At 37.0% G+C, this 26239-nt stretch overlaps 1 protein-coding gene across 3 annotated transcripts in view; it reads left to right on the top strand.

Moving 5' to 3' along the window:
• The first annotated feature begins 2840 nt into the window (after positions 1-2840).
• The window catches only part of LOC148132874 (ribosomal protein S6 kinase alpha-2-like), a 59303-nt gene continuing 35904 nt past the window's right edge, over positions 2841-26239 (top strand). The window contains exon 1 of one of the 3 annotated variants that reach the window (XM_087969124.1): positions 2841-3668. In XM_087969124.1, coding sequence (XP_087825250.1) covers positions 3570-3668 — 99 coding nt within the window. In that variant the 5' untranslated portion in view covers positions 2841-3569. The remainder of the gene's footprint in view (positions 3669-26239) is intronic. The other 2 variants (XM_087969125.1, XM_087969127.1) reach the window with 2 other exon arrangements.

Consider the following 26239-nt stretch of genomic DNA (forward strand, 5'->3'; position numbering starts at 1 on the left):
GTAATGGCCGCCACAAAGAAGCCGGCAGCTGGGCAAGTATGCGCAGGAGGAAGAGGAGAAAGTTTTTAAAAGTGAAAGTCTTCTTGGTCGATCCAGGACTCTGAGATATATTTAATTTAATTCCTGGAAGTGATGGCTTTTTGGATGATTCTTTCCACAAGAGAAAGTAAGCGGCAATTCTGAGGTGCTGAAAGGAAAGTTTACTCTCCCTCCCGCACGGAATTAACAAACGGATATTGAGAAACCTGCTTTTTTTTTCAGGTAAAACTAGCTTTATGGGATAAGTTGGAAGGGAGAGGACAAAAATATATTTATCTGGTTGGATTTTGTTGGAGGAGATGCCTTAAGGATTTGGAGACAGAAATAAAATTTTAATAAGGCTTTAAAACACAGATTTGGATTTTCTTTTTTCCTTTGTCTGATACTACCCTGGAAGGAAAGAGGAAATTTTGGCTTGGCTTGGATTGATTGAGGATTGTGGACTTTGGGATTGTCTTATTTTTCTTTTGGAATATTTTGGTTGGAGTAAGAAGAAAGAGGGAAAAAAAGAAAAGAAAAGATTTATAATGGCTTTCTCCTTTGAGGAACTGAGGGATGAATATGAGCAAACAAAAGCAGCCTGTAAAGATGGTATGGAAAAAGCTTTTCTATTTTTAGAAATGGCGCTGGTTAACTATGAACAGACAATGCGACAGATGGAACAACAACAAGAAGAAGACAGAAGACACCATCTTTAATGAATCCCAAAATTTATCTAAGAAAGAAGGAAGGAAGAAAGCGAGGAAAATGAAGGACTTAAGATCTAAAAAACATTTAAGAAAGAGAAAAATATGATGCAAAATAAATACAATGATAACAAACAAGAGAAAAAGGGAATACAACAGAGAAGGGATGCCAGCAAGACAGAGGTTAGAAGAAGGGGGGTAGGAAGATCTGGTGGGGGAAGAAAGAAAGGGAAAGGCGGAGAAAAGCCACAAAGTTTTAAAATTGGATGGGAAAAGAGGAATCTTTTTTAGGGATAAAGGGTGAAGTATAAATTTTCTTAAAAAAGATTTTGCAAGGTACATAAGGCGGTATTGTAATATTTGTATTAGAAATAGAAAATTAGAATGGCTTAAGAGTTAATAAGAAATTAAAATGTTGAAATGTTTAATAATGATTGATTTTTAAAATGTAATAAAATACTGAAGGGAAAGGCAATGAGAATGCTATAAGATTTATTATTTAGATTTATTATTTAACTACGTATTTAGGAGGATACTATGTATTTAAACATTTTCGATTTATTACTCTGTTTTTATTGTTATTAAAAGTAAAAATTAATAGATAGAATGTACCAAGCAGAATCAGATTGGGTATTAGGTGTCATTTTAAATATTAATCTAATATTTAGGGAGAGGATAGAAAGGCATCATACTCTGATTAGAGATTTCAGGAGAAATTCTTTTTTTTTTATAAGGAATGAGATAGAGGGATAATAAAGGATGGGCAAAAGATACAAATATAATGATTTAAATTAAGATGGATTGAATAAGATAGAATTATGAAGAGTGAAATGTGTGGAGAAGTATATATAGAAGATACAGAATGGTAAATAAAATAGGTAATGATCTGTAAGATGAGCATGAATATAATTAAAGCCCATATAAAGAGAAGTACCGGGGCCAAGTTACTTTACTAAAAGATTTTTTATATGTTTGTTTGTGTCTGTTTATGTTTTTGAGAAGTATTGGTGAAACCTTCTAGAAACACAGAAAGAGAATGACGATAATCAAGTCAGAAAGAAATAGAGGACAAGAGATGTTTTTATGCTCATTTAGAAATGGTTTAAAATAGAATTGTATTGTATAAGATAAGGTTTTATCTGACTTGTAAAATTTATAATGGAAAAAGGTTCAAATATGTAATGGTTGATGATGATTTGTTTGTTTCTGAAATTAATAAAACTTGTTTTTTTTAAAAAAAAAACGTTGTATAATCTCAACTCACTTAATGACTCTTAGCAATGGAAATTCTGGTCCTAGTTGTCATTGTAAGTCAAGAACTATATGTAATGGTTAAAGCACCAGGCTGAAAACCAGGCTACTGTGAGTTCTAGTCCTGCTTTAAACGTGAGGCCAGCTGGGTGACTATGGGCCAGTCTCCTCTCAACACTAGGAAGGAAGGAAGGAAGGGCAAATCACTTCTGAAATCTTGCCAAGAAAACTCCAGGTACGTCCCAGTAGTTAAAACTGGTTAACTCCATAGGACTTAACATTGACCCAAAGACACACACACAAATAAATTTTGCCTAGTTCTTGACAATAGAATTATAATACGAAAGACAATTTCAGCAACAGAGTGGCCAATGCCTGGAATGCACTATACCGGACTCTGTAGTTACATCCTCAAACCCCCAACTCCTTCAACCTCAAACTATCCACTATTGACCTGTCCATTCCCAAGAGGTCTGTAAGGGCTGGGATGCTACCGGTAATAAGTGCATAAGTGCACCATGTCCCTGCCCTATTGTTCCCCATTGAATCGTAACCTATTTTCTGTATTCTTAACTCATGTTTATACTTATACCTATTATTTTGGAAGCGATTGACAAATCAAATCAAATCAAATAAATAAATAAATAAATAAATAAAACCTGGTGTGCATTACTATACTACAATTAGGGGCCACTTTCAGCCAGCTTGGACAACGGCTGGGTTAAACCAGAGATTGTAGGAACCGTAGTCCAACTCAACAGGAAGGTGCCCGTGGGAACATTGGGTTCTATGCCTGAAGCAATAATTTAACGCGTTTGACTGGAAAAGGTCTGAAAGCTCCGATCTGCCCTGAAAGTCTGAACAAGTGAGACGTCCGACGGAGCAGCGGCAGTGAAAAAAAGCGTCGGATGGTAGCGGCCTGCCGACCTGCCCTGCCTGCCTGCCTGGAGGATCTCCCAGGAGACCCTCCTTTGCGAGAGCTCATCTCTTCCCAGGCCAAGATAATTATAGCTCCCTCCGCGCTGCAGTTCCCAACCCACGTCAAGCCGGAGAGCGGCAACGGGGCGCCCCCCCCCCCTTCTATCGCGCGATCCCAGAAGCCAGGAAATTGACCGGCTGCTTAGCGAGGGACTCCAGAGGCAAGCCCGGTCCTGTTCCGGGGATGTCCTGAAGCGGCTCCTCTAACCTTCCCTCGCCTCTCTGCGGGGCTAAAAGGAAAGCTCTCTGGACAACCAGCGGCTTCTGCAGGCAGAAAAAGCCGGTTCCGATTGGGCGTTGAGAGGACCAAGGCGAGCGGAGACAGGGGGGGAGGGGGGGGGGACGGAGGGGGGGAAAAGAAGGCGGAGAGGAAGAGAGTTGGGCTTGCATGCAGCGATGAAATGTAAACACGGGCGGGGGAAAGAGCCGCCCCGGCCAGTAAGTTGATCGCCTCACACACCTCCCTTGCCTGGCGAAGGCTGTCTCGGCGGGGCTCCGCTCGCCCCGGGACCGGATGACTTCGCCAAAGGACCGTGCCCAGCTCAGGGAGACGCGCCCTCTTCCTTTCCTTCCTCGGATGGCTTCAACGTTTGGGGCGAACGGCTTGCCCTAGCGATGGAAACCAACATGAAGAAGTTCACGGTGCGCAGGTTTTTCTCGGTCTATCTCCGCAAGAAATCGCGCTCGAAGAGCTCCAGTCTCGGACGCTTTGAGGTAAACGCTGCCGGGGCTGAAGATGTGACTTCGCTATGTGTGTGTGAGAGAGAGAGGGAGGGGGGGCTTTACAAGTTCTAGCTCCCTTGCCTTCCTTTTTTTTTTTCCTAAAGAGAGAAAAAATGCATTAGCTACTTATTTCTTCAAGTAAATTACCTCAATTGTGGTTTGTTTTTTGGGTTTTTTTTCCCTTTGGTCAAAGGGATTGTTAACACCTCTCAAATAACACTTGAAGGTAAAATCTTCTCGATCGCTTCCGCCGGCCACGATTTTATCTCCGCAGCATCCTTTGCAGGCTCCTCCGTGGCCCAAGGGCACCTACGGAGCCTCGTGGCTCAGCGAAGGTAGTAGCTCTGCTCTGGGATCCTTAGCCTTATTCCCCACGCGCAGCTGTTTCATCCTGCCTAGGTTTCTCTGTCCCTGAAGAAAAGTGGCATTTGTAAGGGAGTTAGTTTAGGTAAGAAATGTTTCCTTTTGGTGACATGAAGGCTCGTGGGCGCTTTGTGGAAGTCTTTGAAACTGATGTCAGTGGGTTGTGTTTTTTTTAAACTTGGGGCATAGGATTCGTTTGACTGCCCTTGTCTTTACTACTAAAGCAAAAGAATAAATGGAAATATCTGGGGAAACAACTCCTAGGGTTATGTACCAACTCGTTCACTTTTCTGCTTAGAATAAAAAGCATGGATAGTTTTGAATGTCGAAACATACTTTGGAAGCAGCCTTGGTCCATGTGGGAAACAATTGCCTTCGCCTCTAAAAAGGCATTGACTCATGTTGTCGACACAATCCAATGACAGCCCTCATCTGGGTGATTTTGGATCCTGTGCGTTTTATGACAACCAGTACAAGTTGTATTGTGTTGATGATGATGAAATAGAATCCAATGCAAAACACGGCAAAGCTTTCAGTTCAAAGAACCACCGTACAGGATGGCCATCAAAAGTCAGCTTACTCTAATCAGCCCTTCTGAGTACACAAAAAAGTTCCTGTCTGATAGCAAAATATTTTTCATTCCTGCTCTAAAGTGAGTTTAGCTAGTTCACAGCACTTGAACTTAGGTTAGTGTGTATAAGATTGTTGCACCTTAAACAGGTTTCCTCTTCAGTTCTTGTTGTTCTAACTTTCAAGTATTGTACTGCAGTCCAGTATATTGTGTATAACTTTAAAGAGATATTCTTATTGTATTGCCACTTCCATGCCGATTGATAGATGCAGACAACCTTTGCAAATATCTATATTCAGCCTTTGGACCATTATTATTTCATCTCAAGATGGAATTGATCTTTAAAAAGGTTAACATTTGAGGGGGAAAATATGACAGTGTCAAGCAGGAACATGAAGTAAGCACATCTGTATGTAGGAAAGAGTTGGGAGGATTAAGATATTTCTGCAACTTTTTTTCTTGGTTCTCTTTTCTGTTCTTTCATTAATGATATGTTAATTAGTTCAAATTTATATTCAGTTGTCCCTTTTCCCAGCATTTTTATATCATCAGTGTTGATCCAACATCATTCATGAGGGTCAGAATATTCTTCAAAAGTATTAAAATTATTTTAAATGAAGGGGAATTATGAAGTTAAGGGTTTTTTAAAAAAACAATTTTTGGATCGTATCCAACTGATTTAAATAATTTCAATAGAAGTGTTATGCGTATCTTTTTCTAGTTGTTGATGTTAGCAGTAGATCTGTGGCTAATAATACTTTCCCTTTTTTGATTAGAGGAATATGAAAGCACTTTGCCAAGTGTCAAGGTTTAAACCCATTTCATGTGAGGTTTCACCAGTTGACCCTTTTTATTAAAAAGGCCTACTTATATTTTCTCCAATGTAGTATTCTCCTGATGTGTGGAGTATAACCAGGGGTGGGTTTCTACCGGTTCTGTCCACCTCTGTAGAATCGGTGGCTCTGAAGAGCAGCAGACATAGAACCGGTTCTATGTCTGCTGATGTTTTTGCCCACCCGCCCACCCGGGCTCTTACCTGATCTTTATTTCCTGATTTTTCAACTTCAGCTGCCGAACCACAGCTACAGTTAAAAAAACAAGAAATGAGGGCTGTTTCAAAGGCTGCTTCTCGGCGGCAGCATGCTAATGACGATTAACAGGCATGCGGATCACAACGGGCAGGGAAGCTCGTAAATCCCGAACTAGTAGTTAACCCTGTCGTATCCCACCCCTGACTATAACTGCCATAATTTCCCAAAATTACATTGACTGGGTTGTAGGATTATAATTCAACATATCTAGAAGATACCTGATCAGGAAAGATGAATATATTTTAGGTAGGCAGCAAGCTAAATATCAACTAATATTGTAGTGAGAAAGCTGTAGTGTACGAAAGATATTTGCAGATAATTCAAAGAGCTCTTTCTATTCTACAGTGCTGCTTAGATACACATTCTCCTAATACCAATTGGCTATAAGTATCCACTGATTTTCATAGTTTGGACATAATTTGCTTGCAGGTTTTCACATTGGGTTGTCTCTAGTTCCATATTTATTCCTATAGAAATCCGGAATATGTAAAATCAAATAGGGTTAGCAATGCAAGCCTGTGCAAGTCTCTTGGAAAATAAATCCAGTCTTTCAGTGGTGTATTTATTCAAGCTTCCTGAACATTGTTTTTCCAAAAACAATGGTGCCCAAAGTCATAGTTTAAGCCAGACCACTAAGATAAAAGAAAATGGCACTGTTTTCTCCACTAAAATCCTTCCGTTTTAATTATCCTTCAGCTTGGCCTGAATAGAAAGTAAGATTTGTTTTCTTTCAGTGAGATTCACAGTTCTATAAAGAAAAGGGAGGAGTGTATATATACATGCTGTTGTTTGTACTATAGGGAAACACATTCAGCACAATTTATAAATCCTTTATTCTTGCTGAAGGATAAAGACAGGAATGCTATGACCATTTACTCTCCAATAAGAAAGTAGCTTAATAAATGCTTCTATCAGAAGAGCTCAAAAGCTAAATAAACTATCAAATCATTCATTAGTGTTTCAAAGGCCTATATCCTGTAAATTTGCCCAGAAATTATCAGCAAAAAGTTTTTTCCTAGAAGGATACATTTAATAAAGGACCAAGGCCATGGGGGTGATACAGCAACCTGAACAGATAAAAAAAAAACCTAGGCCATGATCAACCCAGTAATTATCTGGAGAAAGTCATTTCTATTCCACAAAGATGTTGGAGCAGCCATTTCGAAAAGGTCAAAAGCAATATAAAACATGACTCGGTGAAATGTTGGCTGTCTGTTTAAGAACAATTCTACCAGAGGGATAAAATAAGAGTCTTCTATATCATACCATTGCCCAAGATTGATAATGTTACTGGAATTTGCTTTGCCAGATGAACACACTGCAACAATTATTTATTTATATATAACTACACATACAGTACACACTTTATGTGATGAGTTTTATTTGGATGGGGCAAGAAGACATCAGATATCTATTTTGAATTTGGTTTCATGTGTATTATAAAGACATTGACCTGCCATGAAGTAAGTATAACTTCTTTTGTGGGACAGACAGAAGTTAATTTACATATGTATTGAAGAGGTGTTGTTGCCATTAAGCAACTCAAGATAGAATTACAAGAACCATCTGATATGCATAAAACCTAAACTCTTTCACAAAATCAAAGCAGTATTCCTATAGAAATCTGGAATATGTAAAATCAAAATAGGGTTAGCAATGCAAGCCTGTGCATTTTGCCATTTAATATGTGACATATTTAATATAAATATTGATATGTAGCCAAATATATTCAGATTGATATGCAGTTGAATCTTATTCAGATTGATAAAACACAAGGTGCTATAATCCAGTGGGGAATACTATATCACCAAAAGGAATACTATATAAGTATCTAATTAAACAAGTGTCTAATTAAACTGCTTGCAAGTATTATACCAATAAACACATCCAGTTATCAGCCACATGTTGCATCTTGTAGTGACATATCCTACCTCATATCCTATTGAGTTTTGGATGTCAACAAACCAAATATGAACAGAAACAACCTATGTTACCCATTTACGTCATAAATTTGATAATCCCTTAATTCATGGGGCAGCTGCATGAATAGGATTACTGACACATACTGAAAAAGAGTAAGAAAAATAGGAGTATTTAGAAACTCTAATCTTTTAAACAGAGGTAGTAAGTTTGAAAATGGAAAGAAGGGTGGGATATACTTGGTTAAATAATGCTAGCACTGCATTTCAAGCAAAGGTTTTTTTTTTAAAGAAAACATACAGTGCTGCCAGATAATAATCAAATCCACACACTAATATGGAAACCAGGAAATATTTTTTTAAAAAATTAATAATGTTATCTACTTGTTTTAGCATCAAACCTGTTCATTGGAGTGTAATAAAACATCAATTTTGCTATGGCAAACTTTTCCCCCTCATTTCCTTTATGGCCAATAAGACAATTACACCGCTGATTATTTATAATCTGTTTAACTGTAATGCAAACGCTGATTTGAGAAAAATAATTAACTACTCTTAAAAGGTTCTTTGTTGGCAACCCTCCCATCCCACATTTCATCTCACAACCAATGTAGGATTAATACAATATATGAAGTAAACTTCAAGAATTAAAATTCAAATTAATGTACTGTTCAATTAATCACAAATGAAAGCAAATATATGTGTCCCAGGATAATGTTGCAGGATCCAATCTGAGTCAGTTACTAGGACAAGAGGTTTATCTTCTAAGCTTTTGAATATGTGCTGGAATTTGTCCCATCCTCAGGGAATTTTTCAATCTCCAGAATATATATTAATCTTATTTTTAATCTGGAAGAGAATTCATACTAAACAGAGATAACAGAATTTTGTTTGCAACGAACCTCTGTTTTGTCCACCTGTTTCTCCTTTCTCACTGCATTCAAGAGAAAACATTTCACCACTCAAGAATTTTTTTTTTAAATTTCCTTGAAGAATTATCATTTGTATCAAAGAGGAAGAATTCATGAGTGGCTTAGGGTCTGTCCGTTTAGAACTCAAAATGAGCAAGGCTAATGTTAATTAATCGTGTTTTGCTTTTACATAGGAACAATCCATGTTGCATTATGAACTTGAGTCATTTGGTATATATTTGCAATTGCTTTCAGTTTGAGACAGAATTTTTGGTTGCAAGGAGTACAATAGATAAGATGCAAGAGATATCATGGTTACTTTTTGTATAAAACTGATTGAATAATTTGCCCAATAAAATTAGACCAAAGAATTGAAAATAAATGTGGGTCTTATAGCTATGAACTTGTAGAATAATTTTTAAAACTGCTATATATTTCCTAATTATGTTGGATTGTGTCATCAAAGTTCTATGGTGCTAATGAAAACCAGAGAAGTTTTGTTTCAGACTTTGCCTTGTTGATATCTTAGATTAGGCTGTAATCTAAACTCCTCGTCTCATGCAATATTAACATACAACATTGGCAGACCATATTTCTATATGTTTAGAGCAGAACTGTGATTTGAATGGATGTAATTATTGCAGAACCCTAACCAGATTCTGGCCAGTTCCAAGGTTTCTGGCATATATTGCAATGTAGACAGGATTTCAAATTCTCCAAGGCACTCTGGCTATTCTCAGAAGTTAAAAAGGTCTGTTTTGGGCTTTTGCAGTGGGAGATGACTCTTAGAAAATCTATTTCAGTCAAGCTAAGGGATGGGAAGACTGCTTCTAACCTCTTTTTCAAAAGTGCCTGACATATTGCTGGTGCTTAGGAAAATGTTAGAAAACTTAGTGACGATGCAAATCAATGTCTCTCTTTCAGTGCTAGCAAAATAAGTAGGTTAAAATGTGGTTTACCTGGGGTTTTCCAATCTAGTAGCTATAGCCTTATGAACATAAAAAGTAGTAGCCAAATTAAATTAACAATAGCTAAGGTATTATCATTTTCTTCTTGCATAAGATAAGTGGTTGAGAAGAGTACAAAGGTCATAATACATGTGCTGAATTTGACATAGCTCCATTGTACTGTAAAAAATTAAATTAAATTAAAATTAAATAATGATTATATAATTTTTTTCTATGTGTTAGATAAAAAGTGCCCTGCATAAAGTACAAGCTGTTGAAAAGTATGTTGTTAAAAGAGTGCAGCATTATTACAATGCTGTATACTATGATAGTAACGATAATGACATGTGGTATCATACTGCATTTGGGATGGCTTTGCTTTTGAGCCCAGTGGAGGACAATATTTAATTCTTTTTTTTTTTTTTACACAAAAAGGCATGCCCAGGCTTGTTTAACAAATAGAGACAGAGATCAGATGACTCACAAGTGCCTGTGTATGCCAGAAATTAACCATTAGCTGGGGAAAGTAGTTCAGTACTCTGCCTCTTCAAATAAGTAGAGGTGGCAGTCAGGCAAATGCTAGAATGGATTCAAGGGAAGAATATGTTTATCACCTGTGTCTGCATGGATGGGTATATGTTTATGGCAGTTCTGGGTTTCTGATATTCCTCTTGGTAAGATGAGATAGATAGGAGCCAACTTGACATAATTAGGAAGGTCAATAGAATTACTAGGAGCAGGAAGCATCTTTAATCTTTACCCTAAAGATATCCTTAAGTTCCTCTCTTTCATTTAAGTAAACGTTTGACATGCCTTGTAAGCAGAAGAGTGAACACTGCATTTGGAGAGCTTGTGGTGTGATTCAGCCATCCCCAAATAGATTTCTAAATTTATGCAAAAACAATGTCAAGGTTTTTTTTACTCAAAAAAACAGATGCAGTAGATGCCACCGTAGGGTTGGGTTTTTTGCCAGATGAAAAGGGAGAAATACAGAAGTCTATTGCTAGCACACATGGATTGAATTATTCCATTGCAAGTATAAGCCTATGATTGATAGAAAAAGCTTTTAGAAGTTGAAAAACAATAGGGACATTGTGTTTACATAATCAAAAGCTAACTTCAGGTGTTGCAAAATGTAGAGCATTTGAACTATGACCTCTGATTTTTTTCCCCAATAAAATAAACATTGCTTAGGGAGAGAAAATGATGTGTGGCCCGTTTGGATGTAATCTCTGAAACAAACCTTTATGACTTTCAAAATCATTTATGCACCCTAAGACGCAAATAAAAAAGGAATTCATCCCACCATCACTACCTGCACTGCTTACAACTGTTTTATTTCCTTTCATCTTTGATCACTTGAAGTTAATGATGATGTCCACTGGTGGACATCACCAGTGGTTTTGTTGTGGTTAGCTGGCAGCAGGTGCGGACGGCTGAGGAGAGCGAGGACTCAGATGAGGGGCCAGGACCATTAGGGAGTGGACTGCTGCCTTCAGAGATTGTGAGGGCTGGCAGCAGTGATGAGGAGGTTCCCGAGGAGCCTGTGCTAAGTGCGTGTGCACGCAGGATTGCTCGGAGGAAAGAGCAGTTACAACAGCACAGGTGACTCAGGAGTAAGGCTGCAAGGTAATGGCCCCTCCTTCAAGAAGATAAAAGCCAGCTGTGAAACGAATGTACTTTGCAGAAGACAAAGACGTTTTGAAACTCCAGCCTCGTGGACATTCTAGTATCCTGAGTTTGTATTTGAAGATTCTTATTTTGCAAATTATTTCTTGTCTGTTATCTTTTGGCAAGTCTTGCACAGTTTGGCAAGACTTGTCCTTATCACAGCTAATTATTTTGTAAAAGCATTACAAGGTTTCTGTTCCTTTTGGATTGTGTTTGATTTGTTGGGAAAAGACGTGGGTCAGAACAGGTTTCCACTGATGGCAGGCCAGTAGAATTGAATTGACAATAACAGTATTATGGTGTTGTGATGCAAACTTTCACACACACACCTCTTGTGCATTGTGATATTGCACATACTCCAAAGGAGCAAAGCTTGCAACACAAACCTGCAACATTGCTTTTGTCATTCTGAGTGTCTGCAAATGCCATGGGATCAGTTCATCTAGGTCTATAATACTTCATAGACTTAGAATATACTTGGAGAAGAGCCCACTTTGCTGAAATCGAAAAAATATGCAAGCTCATAACAACAGACATTTTATTTATAGAGAAACAGAGAGAGCATATGCTCACCTTGAAGCTTCACGGCCTAATTGCAAGGCTGTCTCTCCTGTCAGGGCTCAGTTTATTGATCTTCACTCAGCCAATTAAAATAGTATATATAGTCCACTTCCTTTAAACCAGGGATGTCAAACTTGCAACCCATGGGCCAGATGCATCATGCTCTGGCCATGCCCACAGCCAGTTTAGTGAAGGGGGAAAAGTCCCAATACATGATACTGTGACAACGCAAGTTTAACACTCCTGCTTTAAGCTCTCAGAACAGAGAGACAAAGTGTTATACTACATCATGTCTCTCTTTACTCCTTTTTTTACACAATGGGTAAAATTCTGTGTAATATTTTCATTGAAATTTCAGTTGCTATAAGGCACTGTTTGCCCAGGTTTACCCTATTGATACAAATCATCTTATTGGTACCTTTCATGCACTTGCAAGAAGACTGTCAGAAGTCATGATAAACACCATACAGAGGAGCATGACATAATGTAACCTCTGCATCTTTCTGCTCTGGGAACTTATGGAAAAGTGGACAGCAAATACTATTTATAGCAATAAGCATTTATATTATATACCACTTCACAGTGCTTTAGAGCCCTCTCTAAGCGGTTTACAAAGTCAGCGTATTGCCCCCAACAATCTGGTTTCTCATCTAACCCATCTTGGAAGGATGGAAGGCTGAGTCAACCTTGAGCCTGGTGATATTTATATTTATATTTGTCCAAGTGCAAAGATCCATGAGTTCCTGGAAGAGAATTTGAACCCCAATGAATAACACATAGCAACTCCTATCTCAGGACTTCCATCCAGTCAAATGATGATTTCTGATGGTCAATTTAACTCAGACTGAGCCCAAATGATAGTTTAACTTTAACTCCTCCATAACTTTCACTAAAACTCACAGAGAAATAGAAGATTGCTTTCTGATGATAATTTAACCAAACTCCCTTGATGACCTCCCCCAATAGTTATACATAAGATGTTCCCTAAACGTGGAATGTGTGTTCTCCAAACATATATAGAAAACCTCATAAGTTACATCTTGAAAATGATTATGTACGTAGGAGTAGAGATACTAAAAATGTTCAAGATATTTCACTGTGTAAAGTGTTTTGCATTAATAATGCCATTTTCAAATTTAATACAATTGTTTTGAGAGGCTTTTTGATCATTTTGTGTTTTGAGCTAAAAGCGGTATTCCTCTCCTTTGAAACAGAACTGAATTGAGCTCAAAACATTCCCCAAAATGTTAACAAGTTTCTTTCACACTTAAATCAACGGTATCATATTCAGAGTGAGGCATTTTTAGTTTGAAACTGATTAAATTTGGGCGGGGGGCGTTTCCCACTACTAACAACCACCGTATCACCCTGATGCTCAAACCCAATTACAAAGCTGATTACAAGTCACTATGCTGAAGGTTTAAGGGGCAAATGTAGGGCTGTCCTCTTTCTGTTTCTTTTCTAATGAAGGAACTCATCGGGCTGATAAAGGCTGTTTCATGAACCTGAATTAAAATGAATCTAAGCATTTCATTTCATCCCAAATTGTCATGTTATCCCCAATTTTGATCTCAGAGGAATACTGATGGTTTGATTATTGTAATTAAAGCTTCACGGTGGAAAGCACTTTCCCCCACTAGCAAATGGCCACACAAACTCTTTTTCAAAAGGAGCCATTCACGTTCTCGTTTCAATTTATCATTCTTGACTAATTATAATCAAGTATACAAGGGGTGGTATTCTTCCCCTTTCCCACTAAAAATGCCTTTTCTGCATCCTCAGGCTGCATCACCTTAAATTAATCCCAGACAGGCAGACCAGATGGTGCTTTAGATGTTTCCAGTGGGAGAATATTAGGAAAAGAATCCACTTCATAGCAAATGCATGAAGGAGATTGGCTGCTTTCCTCAAAGGCATGAAAAAACCTGCCCTATTTTATTCCCCGGAGCAGACAGTATTTCCTCTTTCGAAATAATAATGCAATGAATGAATGAATAATTACACTAAGGGTCATCCTGTTTTTTTGAAAAAGGAAACACCAGAGTGTAACATGAATCAAAAGGGAGACTGGTTTTATATTTTATGGTGAATGGATTTGTAATTTCAGCTAGAAAGCCATGCTCAATGGCTGAGAAACTGAACCTGCTGTGATACTTTGATTGACAGCAAAGGAAGGATGAGGTGAACAAAGCATGATTCATATGAGGCTACAATTGCATGGGAACTATTTTGTGGTGCACTTGAATGCTGAGCTCTTGTTAGCCAGGGAAGTTATCCAGTGAAAATGGTCAGGGCCACATTTGGAACACCTTCACATCAAAAACATGCCGGTGTATAAAAAATGCAATCCGGTTATATTTCTACATACAGTAAGTCCCCATATGTCAATCTATGGGTCTGTGTTTAAGATAATAAAGATGGCAGAACATTGGATGCTCTAGAATAACAAACTGACAGTGAATAATGAAAAGACATTAATATATATTGCCAATTTCAAGATCACTCATTTGCTGTTCTTTTTTTTTTTTTCATTCTCAGATATTATCACATACTAAATTTTCCTTACAACTCCTTCAGTCAGGCTGTTTTGTTTTTCAATTTTCCATCTGCCTGGTTATTATTATTATTTTTCAAAACATTAACAATGCAGGTTCTAAGTAGAAGAAAACCTACACTGTATTCAATAGAGGTTCCTCTCAAGGGTGTTCAATCAGAGTAGAGACTCAGTTTCTTACCAAGCTCGGCCATTTACACTCACACTTAATGCATTTTGAAAAGCCAAATTAAAGATGGAAGGATTGTGTGTCTTGTTATTTTGGACCCATATCTCTGCACGTTTCTCCCAATGCACCATTTCTCTCCGTACAACTGCTTTCCATTCTGTACTTTCTGAAAATGCTGTAATTAATTCTGTGGTTATGACTATATTACATCATTTTACAAAAGTATGGTCACCTTGTTTGCATAGTTAGGCAATTGCATATGAAAATGTATGCTGCAGTATATATGTGCAAGGTAGCTTTTTAAAAATAGGTTAATTCTTTCAAGGCAGGCAAAAGTAAGTATTTCATAAGTAGGCTGTACATTGCCAGATTCTAGAATAAATAGATAGAAGACAAGATTCTAATTTATGGCTATATTAATTTTTAAAAAGCTTTACAGACATTATCAAAGCATGTCCGACTCTTAAACTACCATTCATTTAAAGAGACAATGACAGAATGTTGTATGCAGCATTTCAATCACATTACATTAGCTGAAAATAATTGCCGTATTACACTGTGTTCCTTTTGTTCATGATAGGCCAAATTAATTATGGAATCTTTTTTTCTGATTTTCTCCCCTCTGAATGCTACAAATGAGAATACTAATTATTCTTCATTTAAAATTTTATAATTCTTCATTTTTTACGTTTCTTTGGCCTCAATATTCTGCATATTTATTTTGAAATATCTCAGTGAATTCAATAGGATATTCTCCCCCAAACTCTCCACAAAAGAGTGAAGCTACTTGGTGTTATTGTTTTTACAGAGCAATTAGAAACCTATGTTCCACTTTTCTCTGTATTTCTCCCCTTCTCAATTTTGACATAATAGCATTATCTACAGTTTTTGAAAATGTGTTTGTTGTGTGTGGGAGTCAAATAAATTATCTAGTGTATAGTGTGGGGTAAGAGCCATAAGTCCCTTGAGATGCAGCTCCTGAAACTTCTCAGTTTGCAGTTGTCAACAGGTCGTATGATTTTCTGATGTTTTATGGTTTGAATTAAAAACCACATAATTCACATAAGGAAAACTTGTTAAACAGCTTCACAAATTTTATATTACCATTTCTTCCACTATGGTTCTTGGTCCCTGAAGTAGACAGCCATCCAAAAGATTCCCATGTCTTGTATAATCACTTGCTCATTGCAGTAATCTTAGAGCAAAAGTATTTCCCAAATATAACCTTGTATTTTTTAGTTATTAGTTAGATTTTTTTATCCCACTTTTATTACTGTTTATAAGTAACTCAAGGTGGTGAACCTACCTAGTCCTCCTTCCTCCTCTTTTTCTCCACAACAACAAACCTGGTTAGTGAGCTGGATTGGACTGAAGGGGAGGGATGAGCCCAAAGTCACCCATCCAGCTTTCATTCCCAAGGTGGGACTTTTAAAAAATCTGCTTGGCATTTATAAAGTGCAGTACATAATAAGATACATACAGTAGTTGTTACAATCATACTCTGCTCAATTGTCTCAAAAGTTCTGTCTCTGCATATCCAGCTTGTTAAATCAAGTAAAGGTTTCATGGAATGAAATATACATTGAGATCTTTTAAGGAAGTCTCCACTGCTGGATCAGATATACTAAATATATTCTAAATCAGTGATTTTCAACCTTGGCAACTTTAAGATGCGCGAACTTCAGCTCCCAGAATCCCCCAACCTGGTAAGTGTGACTAAGGAATTCTGGAAGTTGAAGTCCACACATCTTAAAGTTACCAAGTTGAGAAACACTGATCTAGATCATTATCCATGGAAGAGGAGTTGGCATCTCTAACTCATCTACTATTCACTTTAAATTTGTCTCTCTGAACTAAACTAGCTCATTGGTACATTTACTTAAACAGTTTAACTGTTAACAACATTTTCTATGTAGGAATGCACCTTATGACATAAAGATCAGCTTCTCATCTTTTGTGGGACTTTCTGCCTGAAGGAAGATAAATGGCTATTTAAACTGACCAATTCTCTTTTTAAAAACCTACAGTTGTCTTACCTGTTCTTCCTGAATCACCCTTTTTCCCACAATCAAAAACTAGATGTACAGTATATTTTATTCCTCTTTCTGGGCTGACATGTATATTTGTCATAGAATAAACAATAGAGACTGAGAGTGAAAAGTTGTTGAATGGCTCCTCCCTACAGACATCTTAACTGCACTCACTAATGCCTGATATCATGTAAGTGAGCCCCCGTTTGTGACACATTCACGGATTACATAAAATATCCCAATGAATTCATTCCAATTTAATCTCTTTACATGTGTTCACTAATACACTGGAACTAAGACTGCTAGCATGCCATTTTAATCAGGGTATTTAAAAGTGATCATTAGCTCTTTGGCAGGAAATGTCATGACACTCACCCATGGCTGGATTGAATCCAGTGCTATAATGGTGGTTAAACCACTGCAGCTTTTTCCTGAGATGTTTTTATTTCACGGGGGTTTATTTATATATTTATTAAATCTATGTGCTGCCCATCTCCCTGGTAGGGTGAGTCTTAAAATTCATTAAATGAAAATATCTGGGGTGATACGTATTTAAGACTCATACATATGGGATTTTTTAAAGTTACTCTTTATAAAGATTTTGGGTTTTATCTGCTACTTATTTTTTATACTCTTATCATCTTTCCAGACCTCTTGCTTAATTACAAAGGAACTGAATGCATGTGCATACATAGAACTTGTTCACAATAGATTATCATTAATTTCAGGGAAAAAATAACTTCTCTTTGCCAGTAATATGGAAAGGAGCTGTTCTGGTTGCTAAGGTTTTCATGTGCTTCTTAAAGATTTTCTGAAAGCATTGAGTTGCACCTGCCAGAGACATTAGGAGTATTTTGTTATTTATTTATTTAAAAAATATTAATGTACAGTAGAACCTCTGGTCACGAACGCTTCTGACCACGACCAAATTGGGTTCTGACCAAAAAAATTCACAACTTTTTCCCCGCAGCCAATTTCCCCTTTCACACCATTTTTTTTGTAAGCACCCAATTTCCAGAATTAGGTTCGGGTCATGACCAAATTGGGTTGCGACCAAAGTTATGAAATGAATTATGGTTGTGACTAGAGGTTCTACTCTATAACTGACTTATTTTCTGCTCTTGCCATTTTCTTCTGCTATTTCTCCCTTTGATCCCATCATTTTTCTAGGCTGTCCTCAGTTTTGAGCATAGTCTTCATCCTGAGACACCCAGCTGAATACGCTCTCTGGATTATTATTTTTTAAGGCCATTATCCTAGACTTACACCATAGGTTTGTCTCCAAAGCTAATACGTTCTTTTTCATCTTACTTACCTTACTTACTTACTTGAGCTGTGACCTCAATGCAAGAGCTTGGTAGTTTAGGATTATACAATCAAGCTATAGCTAAGTAGTAGGCTAAATGTCTGGCATGCAGAAGATCCCAGATCCCACTTAGAGCATTTCTAGGTACTGCAAGAAAAACTGCTGGATGAAACACTTCAGAGTTGCTGCAAAACCATTTCTGACAGATGGATCAGGACTGTGACTCAGCATATGGCCACTGCTATATGCTTAGAAAGAAAACATGGAAGATTTCTAGGAACTGATTTGATTAACGTAAAATAAAAATGTCTATGTGCAAACATTTCTCACTGCCTTCATATCACCTAAATCTACTCTTCACATAAGTGATAGTGCAGTTGGGTTCAAAAGCTGATTTGAATGGGTTATCACGAAGTAGAGGACTCTTTTTGTAATGGGTGAGATTTGTTCCGTTACCATTTGTTGACATACATTTTACCTACAGTATATCTTTTGGGGTATTTCTGGTTCAGGGCTTTGTATATCTTCTTATCGATTCTCTCTCATAGTTGGTGTCTTATTTAAATGGAAGTCTTGAAATTTTCCTTAATGGGGAAATGTCAATTGATGGTGTGTATGTGTGTGTGTGTTTATGAATGTACATCCATCCATCCATCCATCCATCCATCATTACTAAAGAAAAGTTTCTGTAAATCACTAAGTATCCAGAATAACTAGAGTGGCATAAATGGGAATTCATTGGGTAAGCCTTAATCTAGGAAGTCATGTATCAGCCTTAAGTCTTGTATTGCTTTTTGTCAGCTCTCCTAGGTAAACCAAGAAGGAAACACGACTAAACGGGCTAAATCTACTTTATTGTAAAACTACATTGTCAGAATCTTGCAAATCTGAAGACACAAACTTCCCTCTGCTTCTTTTAACTGCTTGATCCATTAGGGTGGGGTCCTTTCTGTTTCTTTTTGTTACTCTACTTGGAGGCTCCTGCCACTCTTGTCTGATTGTTTCCTATGCAGTATTGCAAGTCCTACAGTAAGGTATTTAGCTAGCAATGACTGGCACTGATGTTAACTAGTTTAGGTAATGAAACATCTGCAACAAAACAACCAGGCTCCAAGGGTCCCACATTTCAACCCTGAGCTACCAATATTCTTCTTTATTGAAACTCTTTCATTTCTGCACTGGAGAATGGCAGAACCAGCAGCCTTCAGTTTGGCAGGGAGAACAAATCTTACCTCTCTCATCGAGGAGAAAGGTGACCACTTCTAGCTTAAATTCTTGATATGATGCTTCTGCCGTCCATGCTTGGAATCTCAGATGTCACTTGTACATTCTTGCTGAAGATATTCCCGTGTCTTTTTTTACATACCTTTATTGATTTTCTTTATAACTTTATGATTTGTCTTTTGAAGGAATTAACAAGTATCATTTCCTTTATGGGGTATTCTTTTATTCGTACCCTGCTTTTATAGTCAAGCTAAAAGAGGTACTGTTATTGGAACTTGAATTCCTCAAGCACTGGTATGGAAAGCACAATAATAGAACTAGAATTCTTTCAGGGATGCCCATTCTTAAAAAACCACTTGTCACTTAAGCAAGTTATTGCTCCTAAATTTGTTTTCTTATTGGTTGAGAAGATTCTGTTAAATAGCATGCAGGAAATATCAGTTCATATGCTCTACCACACATGAAAGACAATTTTGTTATGGGAAGCCCCCAGTGCCTCTTCTAAAGGTTAAATATCTTCAAGGGAAGCTCAGCTCTTGAAGACTTTAGAGATATGTTCATTTAATTAGCTTGACATCAGTATTGAAATGGTTTGTGCAATCTACAGCTGCTGAACTTCCATCCAGGTACTAATCAAGACAGTTTATGCATTGTTTTTTCAAGATTAGCTAAGATTACCTAACATTATAAGCGAAGTCAAAGTGAAAAGGTTCCTCCTCTTATATAAGTTCTCTTCAAGTGTTATCCTATGAATGTTTAAAGGGACTGTCAGCAGATGTGGTGTTAACTTGTGCCTCTTGGGGATATTTCTGTTGGGGCAATGAAGTCATGAAGAAGGCTGTTATGCATTATACCTTTAGCTTTTGTTGTGTGAATGGCTGTAGAGAGATTTACTGAAGCACTGTTTTTGATGGTGTGCATTTAAGAGGTTTCATTATGATATTGTTAAAAATTAATCATGGTGGATCAGACCAAAGGCTTACCTAGTACAATATCCCGTATACTGCATTTTCTAACTAAATCCTATCAGAAAGCCCGCAAGTAGGACATGAGGGCAATACTTCTTTTCTGCTGTTAGCAATGCAAAGGGATAAACATTTGTGAAAATAATTGGGGGGGGGACCCATATGGCATTTTTAATCCCAATGTAGTGTGAAATGGATCTATAATTCATCAAGCAACATTTAGAAACAGTAGAGTCTAATAGCATTCAATTGATAAGTGGATTTGCAAATATGAGTATGGAATTATTTTACATAGCCCAAATTATTCTGGTTGAAAATCACTTCAGATTTAGTAAATAATAACTCTGCTTTATATCTATGCAAACAGCTAATTACAGAATAGCTAAAAAGTTGATTGTGAAGCTGTGCAAATTTTGTACGCAAAGTACTCATCTACCATTCCTGGGAGATGATGTGAGTTTTTTTTTCTAGAATAAATGGCCATTAACAATAATTTGAAGATTGGACTGCAGTTACTAAAATATTGTTTTTTGTCTCCTTGGTAGGTGCCAAAAAGTTCTGTGTCAGCCAGATTAACATTGCAAATTGATATTATAATAGCAGCCAAGGTGCAACACTTGTAATTATTTGAAAAAATTTTGGTTACTCAACCAACACTTACATGGAACTGTTCAAGAGTGTTCCTTACTGATGGATGAAATTATATTTTGAGCACCCAGATCCAAAAGTAAAATATAGGGCTTGGGGAGGGGAATGCATAATCTTCTAGTTATTGACAATTAGCACTATGAAAAAATGGAACTAAGATTAAATATAAAGTAGACTAAATTAATGATAACAGGTACAACAACCATCCTTAGAATGGACAATGAAGATATTAAATAGGTTCTGCCCTTTAGGATCAACCATTAATAGTAAAGGAATAAAAAGTCAAGAAATATAATGATATGTTGGGGTGATCTTGGAAAATGGTGGTGTGGCTAAGAGACTCAGTGAGAGGAGTAGTCGGATAAGAGGCAGCCCATAGCAGGAATGTGAGTATGTCAAATATCTCAGCAGGGGTCTGTCCCCTCTAGTTTCATGGGCTATACAGGTGACAGGGAGACGTGTTTCAGACTTACAAGATTGATGTCAGCTGTGTGAGGTAGTCCAGAAAGAAGCAGGCCCAGATGAAGTAATGCTACTTTATTGTAGGATTTGCAAGCCTGGAAGTATATTTCTTTCCTGTTGCCTTTAGTTTAGTTTAGTTTAGTTTAGTTTAGTTTAGTTTATTGTCTTAAATCTTTACAGCCCAAGAAAGCCCATCCCCCCCACCATATCAGCTTTCCTAAATTGAATTTTCAATAGCCCTCACCTATGTCAAAAACTTTTCATTTTAAAATCCACTTTTTTCTATGATTGAATCCTTCAGGATCCTTTTGAGTTCTGACTAAAGTTAATTGGAATAATCAAAAACTCAATTAGTTCCCATTCTCATTTCAGATCTTGTTACATAAGTTCTCTTTGATGTTTTTAATGGCTTACTTCACATGTCTCATCCATGCTGTGAAACACTTGATTTCTTAAATCAATATCAATAGTACGTACTGTACATTTTTCATACAGAGCAGCAGGGTGAATATTGACATATTGATGTTAAATTGCTAGAGAAAATAAGCATGCAAAATTTTCCAAAGAACACAGATGCGATATTACAATGCCCATATTACAAAATGCATATTCTTTTTAAAAAAGAAAAAAGAAAAGAAAACTTTGAAAGCAAAAGTTATGTTCCATTTAAAAAAAAAAATGTTAACTGGATGCCATTATTAGAAAATTGTTTGGAAAATACAATCAATATATACCTTTTAAAAAATATTCTAGTGGTTTTTTTTTACAATTTCTGTTTATTTTATTTAGGCTTTTGCAAAGAAAAAGTAGTATTAGGTTTTTTTATTTATTTACTTCCCAGACACTTTTCAAGTCCCAAAATAATTATCAATTGTGTTAAATTACTAAAATAATTGTTTTATATTTTAGAGCATTTACATTCTTCCTGGCTTCTGTAATTCTACAATTTCCTCCTACATAGAAATGTGACATTGTTTTTTCTGTAATGCAGTGTATCTTGCCATTCCAGTCCTGTGCATTTTTCAGTGTTCAGCCATAAGAATATTGAACTTTGTATAAATGATAACGATTATAGGTGCATAGTATATATTAAGTCCAATACATTTCTAGAGCTTTAGAGAGAGATCTTGGTGTACTGATGATGGCACCTGGCTAAAAACTGAAAGACTGAGGTTTAGTCCTATCTTAGCCACAGAGCCAGCTGTGTGACCTTGGGCCAGTCATAGTAGTCATAATACTGTAGTTATTTTATAATTATGATTTCATTCTTCCACATATATACTTATAAGAAAAGACTTGGTTGTTTCTTTTGCTTCTGAGTTACATGTATTTCTCTCTACCCTAGAGTGTAATACTGTATAGCGTTTCATTTAATTTACCGTAACTTCATTAAACAATTGTGAACAGCACTGCTCAAAACTTAAAATTTAAAACTCCAGAAAGCCATAAAATATGAGAACAAGGCTTAAATTCTCATCCCCATTACTGTTATACAGTATTCAGCAACAGTACTAAACAGTTGTATTTCCCTGCCTTGCTCCTCTTAAGATTCCATTTCAGAATTCAATGTATATGTATTTTAGTTTATATCAAAGCATTTTGAGATTTTGAAATCTTCTTTCATTTGAACTTATCAGAACATCAGTGCTGTCTTTTAGGAAGGTGATGGACACCACCCTTGCACAGGAACAGGTTTGCCAAAATATAGAGGTGTACATAGTAGAGCTATGTTCAAAGGCCAAAATGTCATTTGAAACAACTATTAACATGTAGCTTCTTAACTATTAGCATTGGAGCTTCTTAAAGCAGCTACATCTTTTTCTGTGCTCACACAGTTAGCATCTGTAGTTAATATATGATTAATGAATAGATACATTTGGCAAGTTTCCCTGAAGTTAAAAGTACCTAGTTGAATAATGAAATTCTGCAAACAACCAAGCTCAGAGATAAACGGAACAAGGAACTATATGTTTGTTTTGATAGATTGATATCCTGCCTTCTACTCAAGAGCTGAATGTGGTATATATAGCACTCTCCCTTCCTGTTCCTTCTTACAGAAAACAAAAGCCATTTAGAGGAAAGAGCGGGAAAAATAGGGACTGTCCCAAAAGGCACACACACACACACACATGATCATCTATAGCTGAGGATGAATTTGAACTGTTTCTTTCTGCTCCTAGCCCAACACCTTAACTACTGACTGTATGATCTATTTACACTTTCAGAATCATTATAAAGGGTTTTTTCTCATACAAACACACACAAGTAGAGATTTTAATATTGCAAAAAATAAAATACTGAGGTACTTTTTTTCAAAATTAAATGGGACTTTAATTCAGTGTCAGCTTACTTATGTTTACATAGCTGTAGAACTACAGTCCAAGAATGACACCTTTTTCTACTTCTCTTTATGGTATGGTAATGTAAACAGCATTACTTTCTTAGACAAAATTCAGGTTTATACGAGGAGGGAACTCCATAGATACATCAGTGATGTAGCCTCAGCTGCACCCAGTCTTTATGAATTTTCATGAGACCATTGCTCTCTAATATGAGATTGATTGCCTTTATGTAATGACATTTAATGGAGATTGGATAATTTTATACACAGAAGCCAAGTTTTTAAAATTATTTACTAGCTTTGAAGAGCTCATTGGCCTTTTTTCTCTCTGTATAAAGTCTTAACTGGCTATCTGTTGTTTGGTGATATGTTAGTCCTATTGATTAATATTCATAGCACACTGTATAATTTAATTAATTTGTATGAATGGCAAGACTATTCAATGGTTGGATTTGATTTTAGGGGCCGCTGATAAACATGCCACAGGGATTGCTTTTAGTGGCATTTTAAGTCAACATCCAGAAAAACAGCAGAGTTGCACAAGAGAAAGAACATATCAAATGACAGATTCTATTAAAAAAACCTGTTTCCTGTTCCTTTTTCTCTCACTGCTATTTAGCCTGCCCAGTTTGGTGAAAACACCGGAGAAACTTTAGTTGATCTTGAAAAAGTGAAGCAGTGTTGAACCTGGATAGTACTTGGGTGGGAGATAAACAGCTTAAAAGAAGAAAATGGCAAAACACATTCATATTATTATCAAAAAATCAATATGATCACTAAAATCTGATTTCAACATAAAGGATGTATTTTGTTATACTTTGTATCTTATTCATGACTTCCTTAAGACAAGCATGTCCTCCTCACCCTTGTAAAGCATATTGTGATATCTGGCAGAAAAATGGGTTGACTTAAGATATTTCCATCAGAAGAATAGGGAAAATTTATTGTGCTTCAATAGCTTAAGTTGTAGTTCAAATTTCAACTTAGAACAGAAAGAATGTAAGGTAGCATTGAGTTTTGTTTCAGTCTTGCACAGTGTATTAAATAGGTACCACTAGAATCGTTGTACACAATAACTGTATAGGTTTATTCAGCAACACTTGTTATGTTTTGATCGCTCAGGATAAAAAAAAAATTCTTAAAGAACTTTATCATGCGTGACAAGAGACTTCTAAAAAAACCTACAGAAATAACTTGGCATAAGAGAACTTCTGTAAATAGTTACTGCTGCCTGAGATCAAGGCTTCCAAACACTACTGAATAAATCTGTGCAGTGTGCATGTGAGCGAACATATATGGACAGGCTTGGAAAGTCAGATCATAGTTATGGGTCAAGGAAGAGACCCAACTATTGAATAGGGCTGCTGACTCACTTCGCTTCTGTATAAATGATGCAACCATTTCTATTAATATTTTAGTCCATGCCAATTTCCCAATAATTCTAGGAAGAAATGATTTTGTCAACATTCCAGTAATGACGTTGATACCACTTATGACGGTTCTTCTAAACTAAAGGCATGCAGTTGTTTTGAGGCCAAGCTTAGCCTTTGAATGGCATCCTGAGGGCTATGTGCCAAAAGGAGTGTGAGATAGTAGTGACAAATATGTAGAAGTTGTGGGGATGGCTGCAAGGCCTACTGTAAAATGTTGTTCTAGACCAGGGGTGTCAAACTCGGTTTCATTAAGAGCTGCATCAGGGTTGTGTTTGAGATGGGGGGGCAGGGGGCCATGGCCAAGGGTGTGTGGCTAACTCAATATCCATTTTTGGCTGCAACGGTCTCCTGCAGCCCTCTGCCAGCAAAAATGGAGCTTGGGAGGGCCGCGCATCCCCCCCCCCGAGTTCTGTTTTTGCTGGCAGAGGGCTGCAGGAGGCTGTTGCAGTGAAAAAGGAGTTTGGGAGGGCAGTGTGTGGCCCTCCCTAGCTTCATTTTCGCTGGCAGAGGCGCCCCGGGGCAGTCCTGCTGTTTCCAGGGTGGCTCCATGGGCTAGATGTAAGCATTCCTTGGACTGGATGTGGCCTGCGGGTCTTAATTTTACACCCCTGTTCTAGACGGACAGCTCTACTGCTACCAATTAAAAGATGCTTTGCAGCTATTCCATCTTTTTAAGGGAATTTATTTTGTAAGAAAAAAAGAAAAATAGGGGGAAATTGCAGTGTGAGGATAATTAGGTCCATGCACCCTACCTCTTAAAATTGCATTAATCAAGCAAGATCATTTTAACAATGAAAAGCATCATCTAAAAGTCCCCCCCCCCAATGTCATAAACGAAGGACATGAAGTGCGATCAGTCTGAATTATTTAAAATAACTTAGGATTTCACTTCAAACAAATAACTTAAATGATGTTTGGTACTCTACAGTTGATGACAACTTTGCTCATATTTATCTCCCTAAATGTATCCAAAATTTCATATTAAGAAAAATCATGTTCAAAAATATAAAGCAGATGAAGTACAGGTGGTCCTCAACTTATGACCACAATAGAGCCCAAAATTTATGTTGCTAAGTGAGACATTTGTTAAGTGAGCTTTGCCCCCTTTTAAGACTTTTCCTGCCACGGTTGTTAAGTGAATCCCTGCAGTTGCAAAATTAGTAACCCGGATGTTAAGTGAATCTGGTTTCCCCCTTGGCTTTGCTTGTCAGAAAGTCACAAAAGGCACACTGCATGTGTCATAAATGTGAGTCCATTGTCAAGGAACTGAATGTAAATCTCGTGACCATGCGGGATGCTGCAATGGTTATAAGTGTAAAAAATGGTCATATGTCACTTTTTCAGTGCCATTGTAAATTCAAACTAAGTGAACTGTTTTAAGTTGAAGGACTATCTG

The sequence above is a fragment of the Notechis scutatus genome, chromosome 1, assembly GCF_049901735.1.
Source record: "Notechis scutatus isolate UNSWTSFEM ecotype Mainland chromosome 1, rNotScu1.2, whole genome shotgun sequence".
In the NCBI taxonomy this organism is placed as follows: domain Eukaryota; kingdom Metazoa; phylum Chordata; class Lepidosauria; order Squamata; family Elapidae; genus Notechis; species Notechis scutatus.